This window comes from Xenopus laevis, chromosome 5S, assembly GCF_017654675.1.
Source record: "Xenopus laevis strain J_2021 chromosome 5S, Xenopus_laevis_v10.1, whole genome shotgun sequence".
In the NCBI taxonomy this organism is placed as follows: Eukaryota; Metazoa; Chordata; class Amphibia; order Anura; family Pipidae; genus Xenopus; species Xenopus laevis.
The window spans coordinates 67,669,797-67,686,159 of record NC_054380.1 but is presented as its reverse complement, the minus strand read 5'-3'; the positions used below and the strand labels follow the sequence as shown (position 1 = coordinate 67,686,159).

The 16,363-nt window shown below is 36.9% G+C and overlaps 1 protein-coding gene across 3 annotated transcripts in view; it reads left to right on the top strand.

Moving 5' to 3' along the window:
• The window catches only part of grik2.S (glutamate receptor, ionotropic, kainate 2 S homeolog), a 339,099-nt gene that overhangs the window by 171,217 nt on the left and 151,519 nt on the right, over positions 1–16,363 (top strand). For all 3 annotated transcript variants that reach the window (XM_041564634.1, XM_041564635.1, XM_041564636.1), the window contains exon 6: positions 8,959–9,132. In XM_041564634.1, coding sequence (XP_041420568.1) covers positions 8,959–9,132 — 174 coding nt within the window. The remainder of the gene's footprint in view (positions 1–8,958; positions 9,133–16,363) is intronic.

Genomic DNA, 16,363 nt, shown 5'->3' with positions numbered 1-16,363 from the left:
GGACCTTCCCCGTAGGCTAACATGGCACCTCGGTAGGTTTTAGGTGGCGAACTAGGGGGTCAAAGTTTTTTTTAAAGAGACAGTACTTTGACTATCGAATGGTCGAATAGTCGAATGATTTTTAGTTTCGAATCGTTCGATTCAAAGTCAAAGTCGTAGTTGGAAGTCAAAGTAGCAAATTCGATGGTCGAAGTAGCCAAAAAAAACATTCGAAGTTTGTCATACCAGTTACAATGCCCAGCTTCCCCATTACTCCCTAAGTGGTATGACTCCTGACTTCACCGACTTCCTTCGTGACCGGCGGATCACACTTCCCGGGTTCCAAGGACTTGTTTTTTCACTAACACGTCCTTGGAGTGCGGTTCTTTGGCAATATATATATATATTGCCTGATGACGGCTTGAGTTTGTAAGCCGAAACGTTGAAATAAGTCTACCAGCTTTTTTTCACTTATCAAGACCTATGTGTGTGGAAGTTTTTTTGCTTTATATATATATATATATATATATATATATATATATATATATATATATATATATATATATATATATATAGAAAAGTCCTTCGTGATCCGCACTCCACTGGAATCCAAAATACACCCAGGTGCTACTCATATGAGCATTAGGGATGTAGCGAACGTCGGAAAAAAAGTTCGCGAACATATTCGCGAACTTGCGCAAAAATGCGAGCGGTTCGCGAACGGTTCGCGAACCCCATAGACTTCAATGGGAAGGCGAACTTTAACATCTAGAAAAGACATTTCTGGCCAGAAAAATGATTTTAAAGTTGTTTAAAGGGTGCAACGACCTGGACAGTGGCATGCCAGAGGGGGATCAAGGGCAAAAATGTATCTGAAAAATCTGCCTGTGTGTGCTTGGAAGAGATAGTGTAGGGGGAGAGCTGTTAGTGATTTCAGGGACAGATGATAGTAAGTTTGCTGGCTAGTAATCTGCTTGATACTGCTCTGTATTGGAGGGACAGAAGTCTGCAGGGATTTGAGGGACATTTTAGCTTAGGTAGCTTTGCTGGCTAGTAATCTACTGTTCTCTTTAAACAACTGCCATACGTTGACCTTGTAGGCATTGTTTGCCCAGTTTTTTTGGACGCAGCCACTGAAGCACAGTTGCCAGAAAAAATATGCCATATAAATGCTGAAAATAGTCATTTTTCGCCATACGTTGACCTTGTAGACATTGTTTGCCCAGTTTTTTTGGACGCAGCCACTGAAGCACAGTTGCCAGAAAAAATATGCCATATAAATGCTGAAAATAGTAATTTTTCGCCATACGTTGACCTTGTAGACATTGTTTGCCCAGTTTTTTTGGTTGCAGCCACTGAAGCACAGTTGCCAGAAAAAATATGCCACATAAATGCTGAAAATAGTCATTTTTTGCCAAAAAAAGTGACTCCGGTGTTTTTTCTGGAGACGGTAATATTATGGATATTTAGACAGAATGGGAACAAGGTCACACAGCTCGATGGCGGGTTGAAGAAAACAGTGTGCAAATAATGCCTACAAGGCCAACGTATACACTACTACAGCGGTGGATACGGATTACGTAAAATATATTATGGCTGCTTGAAAAAAGTGACTCCGGTGTTTTTTCTGGAGACGGTAATATTATGGATATTTAGACAGAATGTGAACAAGGTCACACAGCTCGATGGCGGGTTGAAGAAAACAGTGTGCAAATAATGCCTACAAGGCCAACGTATACACTACTACAGCGGTGGATACGGATTACGTAAAATATATGAATGCTGCTTGAAAAAAGTGACTCCGGTGTTTTTTCTGGAGACGGTAATATTATGGATATTTAGACAGAATGGGAACAAGGTCACACAGCTCGATGGCGGGTTGAAGAAAACAGTGTGCAAATAATGCCTACAAGGCCAACGTATACACTACTACAGCGGTGGATACGGATTACGTAAAATATATTATGGCTGCTTGAAAAAAGTGACTCCGGTGTTTTTTCTGGAGACGGTAATATTATGGATATTTAGACAGAATGGGAACAAGGTCACACAGCTCGATGGCGGGTTGAAGAAAACAGTGTGCAAATAATGCCTACAAGGCCAACGTATACACTACTACAGCGGTGGATACGGATTACGTAAAATATATGAATGCTGCTTGAAAAAAGTGACTCCGGTGTTTTTTCTGGAGACGGTAATATTATGGATATTTAGACAGAATGGGAACAAGGTCACACAGCTCGATGGCGGGTTGAAGAAAACAGTGTGCAAATAATGCCTACAAGGCCAACGTATACACTACTACAGCGGTGGATACGGATTACGTAAAATATATTATGGCTGCTTGAAAAAAGTGACTCCGGTGTTTTTTCTGGAGACGGTAATATTATGGATATTTAGACAGAATGGGAACAAGGTCACACAGCTCGATGGCGGGTTGAAGAAAACAGTGTGCAAATAATGCCTACAAGGCCAACGTATACACTACTACAGCGGTGGATACGGATTACGTAAAATATATTATGGCTGCTTGAAAAAAGTGACTCCGGTGTTTTTTCTGGAGACGGTAATATTATGGATATTTAGACAGAATGGGAACAAGGTCACACAGCTCGATGGCGGGTTGAAGAAAACAGTGTGCAAATAATGCCTACAAGGCCAACGTATACACTACTACAGCGGTGGATACGGATTACGTAAAATATATGAATGCTGCTTGAAAAAAGTGACTCCGGTGTTTTTTCTGGAGACGGTAATATTATGGATATTTAGACAGAATGGGAACAAGGTCACACAGCTCGATGGCGGGTTGAAGAAAACAGTGTGCAAATAATGCCTACAAGGCCAACGTATACACTACTACAGCGGTGGATACGGATTACGTAAAATATATGAATGCTGCTTGAAAAAAGTGACTCCGGTGTTTTTTCTGGAGACGGTAATATTATGGATATTTAGACAGATTGGGAACAAGGTCACACAGCTCGATGGCGGGTTGAAGAAAACAGTGTGCAAATAATGCCTACAGGGCAAATAATGCCTAAAAGGTCAACTTATACACTACTACAGCGGTAGTAAAATAAAAAAAAGTAAAATAAAAAAAAAATGAATATTAAAAAAAAAAAATTAAAGTTGGTGCTGCTGAACTACTAGGAGCAGCAGATTAGCACACCAGTCCCACTCCCCAACACTGCTAGACTAATAGCACTGGGCTCTTATAGTAGTAGTAGTAGTAGTAGTAAAACAACAAAAAAATAAATAAAAGCAGTCCTTACAAGGACTACTGTTATTGCAGCAGTCAGCAGATGAGATCAGAAGCAGGACAGCTGCCCACTGCAGCTACATACAGAGCACTGCAGTAGAAGGTAGATTACTAGCCAGCAAAGCTACCTAAGCTAAAATGTCCCTCAAACCCCTGCAGACTTCTGTCCCTCCAATAACAGAGCAGTATCAAAACGATTACTAGCCAGCAAACTTTCAACTGTCCCTGAAATCACTAACAGGCAGCAGCTCTCTCCCTACACTATCTCTTCAGCACACACAGGCAGAGTGAAAAAACGCTGCAGGGCTTCGGTTTTTATAGGGAAGGGGAGTGGTCCAGGGGAGAGCTTCCTGATTGGCTGCCATGTACCTGCTGGTCTGGGGTGAGAGGGCAAAAAAAAGCGCCAACAATGGCGAACCCAAAATGGCGAACGTCGCGCGACGTTCGCGAACTTCCGGCGAGCGCGAACACCCGATGTTCGCGCGAACAAGTTCGCCGGCGAACAGTTCGCGACATCTCTAATGAGCATAAGTATGTAAGTCCATGAAGCATGTGTGCACACTGGGATTTAATAAAAATATAATTTTATTCGGTTACATTAAAACAGATCAACGTTTCGGTCCGTACCTAGGAACTTTATCAAGATACAAATTGTTTTAAAATGAACCTTTAAATAAGAAAAGGGAAAAGCACTCACCCAACCACGTACTGCCTATAGGATCATGTGATCGAAGAAGACAGAACCAATCACCAAGTAGGTATATTAACCCTTTAGTGTAATTAAAACCACTGTTGTAAAAAATAAATAGAGAAAAATAATAGTACAAAATCACTTTACAGCACAAGTACTAGATTCTATCAACTAGACAACCTGTATTAAGTAGCAGAGTGGGAAATTCATTGTAGCAACATATTTACAATATTCAGGCGTTTTAGAAAAAGTTACATGTTATAAACAAACCTCGCACCAAAGTATCCATAAGTAACAAAAGGATAGGAGAATTTCCAGAGACTTAAATAGACTCATCTTTGTTTTAGAAAGCAGGTTAATGGACAATTTTTCTTTAGGGATATATTTAGACACTATTCTGCAACCAGTAGTACAAAATACCCCTACTTATCTGAAGGATACCCCACATTTACTTGAGTGTCTCAAAGGCTTATCTTTACCCACAACTGGTCCGTACTTTCTAGCAAGTATGGATGTCGTGAGCCTCTATACTATCATTCCCCACGACACAGGCATTAATTCGGTAAAAAAATCACTAGAGGAGTATACTCCATACTCAGGCCCTCCGGTTGCATTTATTGTAAAATTACTCGAATTAACATTGTCACTAAACTATTTTCGGTTTGAAAATGATTTTTTCCTGCAAACCGCAGGTACCGCAATGGGTGCGGCCATGGCACCGGCCTATGCAAATTTATTTATGCACCAATACGAGCAACAGTTCATCATACCGAAATTTGGTGACAATTTGCTATTTTTCCGTCTATACATCGACGATTTGTTGATAATATGGGGTGGCACGGAGACACAGTTTGTTGAAATGGTTGCGGAGCTTAATACTCTTGTGAGTCCCGTGCGCTTTACATTCGATATTAACCCCCTGACTATCAATTTTCTGGATGTTGCCCTTACTCGAAATGGTCCAAATATAGATTTTGCACTATACCGCAAACCGACCGACAGAAATGTTCTTTTACATTTCAAAAGCAGCCATCCAGTTTCGATGAAAAGATCCCTTCCCATTTCACAATTTTGCAGGGTGTTGAGAAACAACTCAAACCCGGTGGTTCGTGATGGGCAGTTAAAAGAAATGTGGGACAGATTTAAGGAGAGGGGGTACCCAGATAAGATGCTACATGACGCATTAGGGGTGGCTACTAAACGCTGCCAACAGCCTGCCATTGGGGGGGCTAAACAGCCCAGTGTTGTGTTCAGTACTAAATACAGTCAACACACAAAGAATATGAGTAAATTCATCAGAAAGCAATGGAATATTATTCATTCTGATAATGATTTGGCCAGAATTCTCCCTAATCCCCCACAGGTGTGTTATAAAAGGGGTACCAATTTGCGGGATATATTGGTAAAAAATGACCCCGTGCTGTGTTACAATAGTCCTAAACGTACTTGGTTAACCCACGATAAGCCAGGTTGTTACAGATGCCCGACCTGTACTTCATGCCGCTTCATGTCCCCAGGACAATCTTTTTTACATCCCCACACAGGTAAAAGGTTTGCTATTAGACATCATATTACCTGCAATACCACACATGTGATTTATTTGATCACATGTCCCTGTGGCTTATCCTATGTTGGGAAAACTGATTTGACACTAAGATTGAGGATGGATGCGCATCGATCCGCAATAAGTACAGCTTTTCGTGATGGGAAAACAGTTAAGCCGGTGGCGAAACATTATCTTGAACAGGGTCATAGACTCCCTACATTCAAATATATTGGGATCGATCATATTCCACCCCTGAGACGGGGTGGAGATCGATCCAATGCCCTCTTACAAAAGGAGGTATTTTGGATAAAAACCCTAAATACCCTCAGTCCATCAGGTTTAAATGAAAATTGTCCATTAACCTGCTTTCTAAAACAAAGATGAGTCTATTTAAGTCTCTGGAAATTCTCCTATCCTTTTGTTACTTATGGATACTTTGGTGCGAGGTTTGTTTATAACATGTAACTTTTTCTAAAACGCCTGAATATTGTAAATATGTTGCTACAATGAATTTCCCACTCTGCTACTTAATACAGGTTGTCTAGTTGATAGAATCTAGTACTTGTGCTGTAAAGTGATTTTGTACTATTATTTTTCTCTATTTATTTTTTACAACAGTGGTTTTAATTACACTAAAGGGTTAATATACCTACTTGGTGATTGGTTCTGTCTTCTTCGATCACATGATCCTATAGGCTGTAGGTGGTTGGGTGAGTGCTTTTCCCTTTTCTTATTTAAGGGTTCATTTTAAAACAATTTGTATCTTGATAAAGGTCCTAGGTACGGACCGAAACGTTGATCTGTTTTAATGTAACCGAATAAAATTATATTTTTATTAAATTCCAGTGTGCACTCATGCTTCGTGGACTTATATATATATATATATATATATATATATATATATATATATATATATATATATATATATTTATATATATATATATATATATATATATATATCCTTTGTGCTCGCTGGAACAGCAATTTTCTATATATAGAAATAGAATATAGAAAACTACATATACATATACTTACTCAGCATCTATTTATAACAGACAAAAATATTAACAGTGGCTTTATTTCCAATTTACTACCAACAAATAACCATTCGAGAGCTATTAAACAGTTTCTTTTTTTTTTTTTTTGCAATATAATTTTTATTGATTTTGAAGAAAAAAGAAATGTACATGAAGAAAGAAATAAAATGAATAAATAATAAATACATAAGTGAAAAAGAAAAAAAAAAAAAGGGGGGGGGATACAGAAAGAAGAAAGGGGGAGGCAAGTCTGCATCCAAAATAATGAACAGTCATTTTTACGATGCCATTACATATTAACACAATGCAAATTCGTTTACGGATAGATGATATCGTCAAGAAAGGATAACATGAAACTGAGCACTTAAACATAGCTTGCGTGATATCATGCCCGTAACATCTTAGTATCAGAAGTTGCGTGACTCATAACCAGCCCTCAAAAAATGTTCTAGGAACTCAGTTATTATATTCCCTTTTCTTCCCTATCAAGACTCTAGTAATTGTTTGTATTCGTCTGTATCTCTAAACAGTAGCCATCTCAACCAGGTGTCTCTACACTTAGAGTATTGCTTACTTGAAAAGGTAGATAACTCCTCAAATTTAGCTATCTCATTCACTTTACCTGCCCATTCCTTAGCGGACGGTGGACTGGAAGATTTCCAGAGCCGTGGAATGAGTATCTTAGCAGCATTCGGTAGGTGCCTCTCCAGGGTGGTATCTGGGATTCCCTCCTTGATCCCAACCTCCCAAAACAATAAGACATATGCGGGTGAGTCAGATAGTTTCCTCCCTAGAACTTTAGAGCAGAGTCCGAGAATCGTCGCCCAATATTTCGCCAGAATAGGACATTCCCAAAAAATGTGCAGAAGGGAACCTGTGTTAGCCTTACATCTCCAACATAGCAGGTGCTTTAGTTCAACTTTGAGACCTAACAAATCGTATACAAGTGATATTGTATGTTTCGGTGGGACATCTTTACTGCATAAATTTTTGAATGAGGTGAGTTGTCTACCCAAGGTTTTCGTACCACCTAAATAGTTGTAAAAATGTTTAATTTGAAAATATTTATACTCCTGAAGGACCTCGTTTGGCCTGACTTGCCTAAGCAAATCTAAGCTAGTCAGGTGGCCTTTTTCCATCACATGTAAAAATTGTAGATGTCCATCTACTAACCATTCCTTAAAGGTAATAGGCCTTAGTGCAGCCGGAAATGCTGGGTTATTCGTAATTGGTATGAGTGGAGAGGGGAAAGATGTAAATTTAGGGTTCCCTTTCACCAGATCCTAGGCCTTCATTGTACTTTTAAGTAGCGGGTGCAAGTTATGCAAAATCCTTTGGTGAATCTCGTCTATCCAGGGCAAGTGTATCAGGTGTGTACCTGTAGATTGTTGTTCGATCTCGACCCAGCCTTTATTATCAAGATGGTAAGTCCAATCAAGAATCCTATTAAGTAATACAGCGTGAAGATAGCATGCACAATCAGGGAGGGCTAATCCACCCTCAATTTTTTTTTTATACAAAATGGCCGATTTTATCCATGGATGTCGGCCATGCCATATAAATTTTACTATGGAAGATTGGAAAGTCCTCAGCCAGTTTTGCGGATAGGAAAGTGGGACACATTGGAATAAATATTGCAATCTTGGCATAGCATTCATCTTAATGACATTAATGCGGCCCACCCAAGACATAGGCTGTTTAGACCAGTTTTGGAAATCCTTAGTCAGATTAGTGTGCAGTTTCTTACAGTTAACTTCTACCAACTCATCGTAATCTTTTGTGATCACGATGCCTAAATAGGTGAATTGCTTGTTCGCCCAGCTATACGGAAAGTTCTTGGAAATCCCTTGAATCGTGTGTGGGTGGATAGATATATTCAGCGCTAAAGATTTAGTATAGTTAATCTTAACGTTGCTTAATTTCCCAAATACGTCAAATAAGACATTCAGGTTAGGAATGGAGATTAAGGGATTTGTTAGAAAAAAAAGCAGATCGTCTGCATAAGATGCCACTTTGTACTGTCTACCCGTGATAGTGACACCAGAAATGTCTGGATGACATCGAATATGTATAAGGAGGGGTTCAAGGGCGAGAGCGAACAAGGTGGGCGAGAGAGGGCAACCTTGTCGGGTGCCATTTTTGATAGAGATATAATCCGAAAGTACCCCGTTCACCCATACTCTTGCTACAGGCCCATTGTAGAGAGATTGAATCCATTTGCTAACTTTATCACCAAATCCAAATTTTGTAAGGCATGTAAACATATAGGTCCAGCTAACCCTGTCGAAGGCCTTTTCAGCATCTGTCGACAGAAATTAAACAGTTTCTTGTCAATTTTAAAACATTCTATTTTTTCTGAAATACACAAATATTACTGATGTTTTTTAATTGATGGTCTACTTAATATGAAACAAAAATATATTAAAATAAACTTTTCTTTCAGGATCTGTTTGCTTTGGATGTAGAACCATACAGGTATAGTGGTGTTAACATGACTGGATTCCGAATCTTGAACATTGAGAACAGCCAAGTGTTATCTATCATTGAAAAATGGTCTATGGAAAGATTGCAAGCACCCCCTAAACCAGATTCTGGATTACTGGATGGATTTATGACGGTAAGCTTTTGAAATGTAAACAGCAGAAAGCATTATAACATTAATATAATTATTAAACAGCAAAAATAACACAATATAAATTAAATGTGGAGGCTAGCTATTTGCATTTTACAATTTAAATGCTGGAGTCACTCTCCTGTGAAATGTATAGCATAGCAGAATACTCTCCAGTTCTCATTACAACAAACTCCCTTCACAACAAGAGAGTCAAAACTTATCTTACTTGAGTTTTGAATAAGTGCCAGTTTCCTTTAAATCCAGGCTCTGTCCTATTCAACATATCAATGCATTAATTTTAAAACATATAAAGGAATGTCTATAAGAACTTATAAGAACATAACACGTAACAATAGATTTAGGGTGTTTGTGCAGTATACTGTAAAAATTACCATATACAACCCTATACAATTGAAACCATGGAACAAACCCAATATGTTGTCCCCCCCAGTTGTCCCCTGTGTGGACAGTTGTGCATATTTGCACACAAACCCATATCACCTCTTCCACCAGCCTGTTTTTGTAGTTTTGGCCTCTGCAAAGTATACCGTATATAACTGTATTTACTCCCGACAGAATGAAACCAACTGTTATATATAGTAATCCCAGCAAAGCCAGTGTCACTGGAGCAAAGTAATTATTATTGGTATAAGTACAAACTCATCTGTCATTTTATTATCCTGCAGTACATGAACATTATGCTTTTGCTTTAGCTGAAGTAATAAATAGCAAAGAAACTGTATTCATTGATGGGCTCATATGGCTCAGTTAACTCATTTAATTGGTCCCTAAAGCAGTAGATAGAGTTTAAGCATTTATCAAAGCAACACTGAACTATTGCTCTGCTTTTTAAAATTTGTATGTGCAGGTTGATGATACAAACGACTGACCGAGATAATTGGTATAATTTCCAACTTGAATGTCAACAGTCTTTTCTGCGTTTGTAATTGCGTTTAATGTAGGTTCTTTGTGCTGTGTGTTTTTTCGTTTAGCTATCAACATGAGATTAGAGGTGGCTCTTGTAATGACACAAAGCACTTGTCTTTATAGTTTTTTGTAAGCCCATCATTTCTACTTAATAGTTATCAATGGAAGGAAAAACAATATCAGTAAATATTCCTTGCTTTTCAGACTGCAATGTTTTTTTGTAAACTTATTTACCTGCCAGATCTGTATAACATCTGTATAAAATGTTACAATGTAAACAATTTAAATATCCAAAGAGTACCTTGCCTTCAAAGTATATGTTCAGAACATGTAAAGTATTGCTGATTATTAATGCAAAAAAAGTGACATTTTGTCCAAAGTTTAAATTATATAAATATATTATATAAATTATTTATATGTAAACTCATTAGAACATCTTGAGATTCATGTACTGATATCAGATGTATTATTAAGAAGCCTTTCATTATTTTGGATGATCATACCTTAAGGGGGAAATGTAATAAAAGTGGCAAATAGAAAAACAATTTGAAGAAAAAATTATAAAAATGTGCACTTCACAATTTAATATTCTTCCTTAGACTGTTATTGCATTTTACATTTAGTTATATTATATTAAGTTCTATTATATACACTATGCAGTAGCATAGTACTTTTTTATTCTGACTTTTAATAGCATTTGGGGTTTAATAAAGCACAAAAAAAGGTCAGGGTTTTTTTTCTAAGAAAAAATTGTGTTTTTCCCCTTTAAAACTCCAATCAGGAAAAATCAGAGTGTCATGAATAACCACCTAAAAATCAAATAAAAACTTTTTCTATGATTTGAATTATTTATTCTGAAAATTTGAAATAAAGGAAACAATGGAAACATATTAAAATAACTTTAAGTTGCAATGTAGTCAGTGTAACTATTTGTACCTCTGTTTTTTATCCATTTTTCCATGTTTTTATTCTTTTTAATCATTTAATAGTTTATGCTCCAGCATAAAGTGTTGTGCAATGGGGGAAATGCATCATCACACAAAGAGATACCCTAACATATCACATAGTCAGATTACTACAGTTAATAGAAATATTTTATTGTGAACAAACTTTAAAATAAAATAAAGGAACACAATAATAACACTTAGGGGCCCATTTACTAACAGTTAAATCTCAATTTTTTCCACAAATCTAAAAACATTTCTGGTTTTCCTATATTTCTAAAAACTCAAGATTTATTAAATGTAAACACCACAAATACCTCAAAGGCAAAACTTTGCCAAATAAAAGTTGCTGAGGTGCCTTTTAGAAGTTTTGTTCTTCACGTGAAATTGTTGGTTTTCGAAGTATTCATATTTTTTACTGCATAGTTTAGCATTTTTTTGTTCACACTTTTTATATTCAGAGCTTTTAATAAATTCAGTCGTGAATAAAACAATCATGGTTTTAGAGTTTGTAAGTTTAGTCATGATTTAAAAAACTTCGAAAAATACTAAAATCTGACCTATAATAAATATGCCGCTAATATGCCTAGAATCTTACAAATGCAAGAAACAGATGTCAAAATGAAATTAAGTCAAAAATTTTTTTTGGGTCGAATAGGTCAGTTTTCGGTGGCGAATGGTCGAAGTCAAATTTTCAAAGAGACAGTACATGATAAATTTTGATATTAAAATTTCCACATTTTTTTCAAATTCAAATCGAATTTGGACTAGTCGAAGTACACAAAAAATAGCTCGAAATTAGAATTTCACCTCGGCCTTTGATAAGTCTGCCCCTTAATATTGGGTGAAGACAGTGTACAGAAAGCAGTTCTATACAGCGACTCAAAAAAAGGGTATATGGCCAAGAGAGTTTTAATAATAGAAGCTAAGGTCATTTTACAGCAGCAAGATAGAAAAACATGCTGCATGGGAGCCCATCAAATAGAGAGAGGAGAGCAAACAATCAACTACTGCCGGTAAAAGCCAATACTCTCTGGTCCCGTGGTCAAATGTAAAGGGTCATCGGAAGCGCACTTGTGCCTTACCAGAACATATGCAGGACTTATAAATACAAGTACATAGATAAAACTCAAGATTTATTAAAAAAAATTCTGGATAAAACCATTGCTGAATGCAGCAAGATCACATACTGAAAATACTGTTTAATGGAGACTTAATATAAATTGCATAGCTTTTGCAAAAAAGCTAAAATCTTAACTTAAGGGAAATAAAATTGGATTTAGGCCATAACTACTGCAGCCTAAAATGTTTTCTTCTTTCATGCCTCATTCTCTTACATACCTATTAATCTTCGAAGCAGTACTGTGCCTCAAGTCAAAGCTTTGTATGCATAATTAGTATGAACTAACAAGTGCTACTGCTTCATTAGCATAAAGTTTTCTTTACTAATTGCTTTTTGCCTTCATTTGATTTAGTTATCTGCTTTTATCAAATGTGGATTAGGATACAGTTGCTCTATTTTAAGCAATAATCCTATACTTTGATGTTCCCAGTAAAGCAAGGTGCAATTAAACTATAGTTCTGTCCTAAATTTTTGCAATAACGAATAAAACATGTGTGTGTATGTGTATATATATATATATATATATATATATATATATATATATATATATATATATATATATATATATATATATATATATATATATATATATATATATATACAAGTTTTATTCTTTATTGCAAAAAATTAGGACAGAACTATAGTTTAATTGCACCTTGCTTTACTGGGAATATCAAAGTATAGGATTATTGCTTAAAATAGAGGAAGAATAAATATATACAAGTTTTAGTCGTTATTGCAACAGAACTAAAGTATAGTTCTATACATTTTTAAGGAATCAAACCTAGCATAAAATGTATTTAAATGCTAAATTATATAAAAGGCATACAATGCCCAGTTTTAAAGGAGAAGGAAAGCCTCTAACCAGCATGGGTTAAAAATATCAGCCATTATAGCAATACTACCATATTCCCCCGAAGCAGCTTTGCACTCCATAGTTGGGAAACAGCAAAGTGCCAGCAATGAATCCAGTACCTGTATTATCTTACTGCAGCTTCCTTTTCTCCTGTAGAAGTGATTTCAAACGGATGTGTGCTGCATTCCAGAGCTGTCCGAATACTTTTTTTTTCTAATTTGCATACTGTGCTGGGTCATACCTCTATTCTTAAATTTAGTAGCCTGCCTAATTACTAATTTCCCTCCTTTAATTTCCAAGACAACCATATGCAGACTCCTGCACAGCCCCCTCTGTGTAGCTACAGGTCTGTGACTGTTTAACAGAGCATCACTATACATGAGCATTCTACACACATGCTCGCTCTGCCAAAAAGCACTCTGTATGTCAGCTGAAATATATTACATGCAAGTGTTTAGCTGCAGGATTCTTACAAACTATAACTAGTTTTTGAACTCAGCAAATGCATGGTAGGTAAGAGCAGCAGCCGGATGTGTCAAGGCAGAATCAAAGATGGCGACTGCAAGCCAGAGGGCATCCCTGCTCTTGAAAGCTGGACTAATCATTTCAGAACATACTCATAGAGAAAAAAAAAATAGTGGTTCAATTAGCAAGTATAAAAGATTAGGTGGGGGCGCTGTGGAGGCAGAGTTTTCGGTGAGTTTTTCAGGCAGGGACTTGCTTTACAGACAAGGAAGTGAATGTCAGGACAGGAACAGTGTGATGAGGAAGTAGAATCAGACTGGACCGGGTGAAGAGGGCAATGAGTCAGACTTGATAGGAAGACCAGGGTTAAGAGTCAGGACATAAGCAGATTGATTAGGAGAAGGATGGAACAGGCATAGAACAGGAACAGACTGGATGGGACAGGACAGTGCAGGCGTAGAATGAGACAGGGTGGAGCTGGTGGAGATCGGGACAGGCTAGATCGGGTAGGACAGGACAGAACAAGCTGGAGCGGGCGTAGAGTAAATCAGACTGGGGAACAGGAGGACTGGATAGCAGGAAAGGGAAAGATAAGGATCAGGCTAGGCAGACGAGATTCAGACAGGAGAAGGAAAGATAGGGCAAGGTGCAAGGTAAGGTCAAAGTCAGGATAAGAGCATGGAACAGAGCAAGATTCAGAATAGCAAGCAAGTCAAGGTGGGGCAAGGTCAAGGTTAAAGCAAGGCAAGATAAAGGTCAAAGCAGGACTGGAACCGGAGTAGGAACAGGCAAGGCAAGGTTTAAAGCAAGACTGGAGCAGAACAGGGAGGGGAAAAGCAAGGCAGGTCAAGGTCAGGTAAGGACAAGGCAGAATAAGGTTAAGGCAAGACAGGATCAGAACAAGGCAAGGTAACAAGACAAAGTTCAAGGTAAGGCAGGACAAGGCAAGATAAGGAAAGGACAATGCAAGATAAGGAAAGGAGGCTAGAGCAGGAACCTTTAGCTAGGGACAATGCCATAGTGCTAGTATAGGTTAATGCTTAGTCAAGGAGGTTGAGGAGGGCTGGCCTTATACAGGGCATGGTCAGCCCTGATTAGCTGACCTCAACCCACTAATCAGGCTGCTGCTTGGATAAGGCTGTAAAGGCCAGGTAATAGATAGTGAGCAACTCTGCAGGCTGTTCACCTGGCCCAATGGTTAAGGCACAGAACCAGAAACCCAAAGGTCCCTGGCTCATATCCTAGCAAAGCCTGACAGCAAGAAGGAAATGAAAATATAACCCTTTATGGTATATTGTGTAAATTAGGGCAGATTTCGAAGAATTATTTAGCATTTTTTCTCCAACTTTATACATTAAATAATCTATTACTTTTAAGAGATATTCATTTTAAGATAACTTTTAGCATGCTATGAAAGAGACATGAGAAAATTTGCAAATTGTATTCTTCATAATTTTTGATTTTTTTTAACATTTTCTCCTACAGCTTTTCTGCTTAGAATGTAAGGCAAAACAGTTTCTTTATGAAAAAACAAAAACAAATGGCAAGCACCTTGGTGCCAAAATTTTTCATGGTGAAAAGTTTATCTGCCACCATTACAGATGAAGCCACTTTGGTTTGTGTGTTTAACACAGAATATCTAAACTCATTTAACCCATGTATCCCATTTAATTCAGAAAATTGCTACACAGCAACCAATCTAATTAAAGAGTTCACCATTTGTGAACAATGGCGTTTTGGTATGCTAATGAATAGGTTAAATGTATTAAATGAGTTTAGATGACTTTAGATAACACAGTTTCTTCAGTTGATCTCGAGTCATGATGCATTTAACACACAAATCCAAATGGCTTCATCGTGTACTAACATCAGTGGTCACAGGTCAACTGGGGCATTTTGTTTACTGCTGTTTTCTGTCGGAAGGAACAGCAGACAAATGCTCAGTGTCCCACTTTTACATGATTGATGGGTTCCAAATTACCCTAGCAACCAGGCAGTGTTTTAAACATGAATATAATATATTTTAATAGAACAAGTAAAACAAGTAAAACAAAATAATACAAAATTAAGCCATATAATAAATATTCTCCATATTTATCATTGTTGAACATATCAGCCATCAACTTTTAAAATAAGCGTTCTCTTTAAGTGATCTAGAGTGGGGTTTTTTTTTTACTTTTTTCCAAGTCAGATTTTTTTTAGATAGCTGCCAATTATGTACCCATTTTCAAGTTCTGGTGATTGCTATATAAGCTTCTTCAGAATCAAGTCCCATTTCTATTCATGCAAACTAACATCTATTTTTACACCTAGCTTATTATAATAAAAAGTATCATTTTGTTTTTGTTATGTGCAAGTTGTCTTCATTTTTTCCAATTACTGATTTGCCTAAATTAAATCAATTAGTGTGAGAAGCAAAATAATGAGTATTAGGAAGCTATGAAATAAGCAGCTCTTAAAATAAATATGAACAAAAGAAAATCTGTTCCCTCAGAGAAAGAAAATTTGCATTGTGTATGTTTCCTGTTACTGATTTTTATTACATTTCCTTATTTGTGACTCATCTCAAAAAATATTTTCTTGTTTCCACAATACAAGAGAACCCACATCAAGGCGTATACATAGGATTTTAATAGAATACATTTTATATAGTTATCTAATTTTTTTAATAAAATCTAAGACAAAAAAATCAAGTTATATGTATATAATGTATGTGTGGAGGGGTATGTGTATGGATGCTGGGCTTCATTTGGAGGGGTTGAACTTGATGGATGAGGTCTTTTTTCAACCCGATTTAACTATGTAACTATGTAACATTTTATGTAAATAATAATCTGTGACTAATGTTTATTGATAAAATCAGTAGATAATTTGTTGTTTTTTTTTTAATCATAAATTATTTGTCTCATGATTTGAATA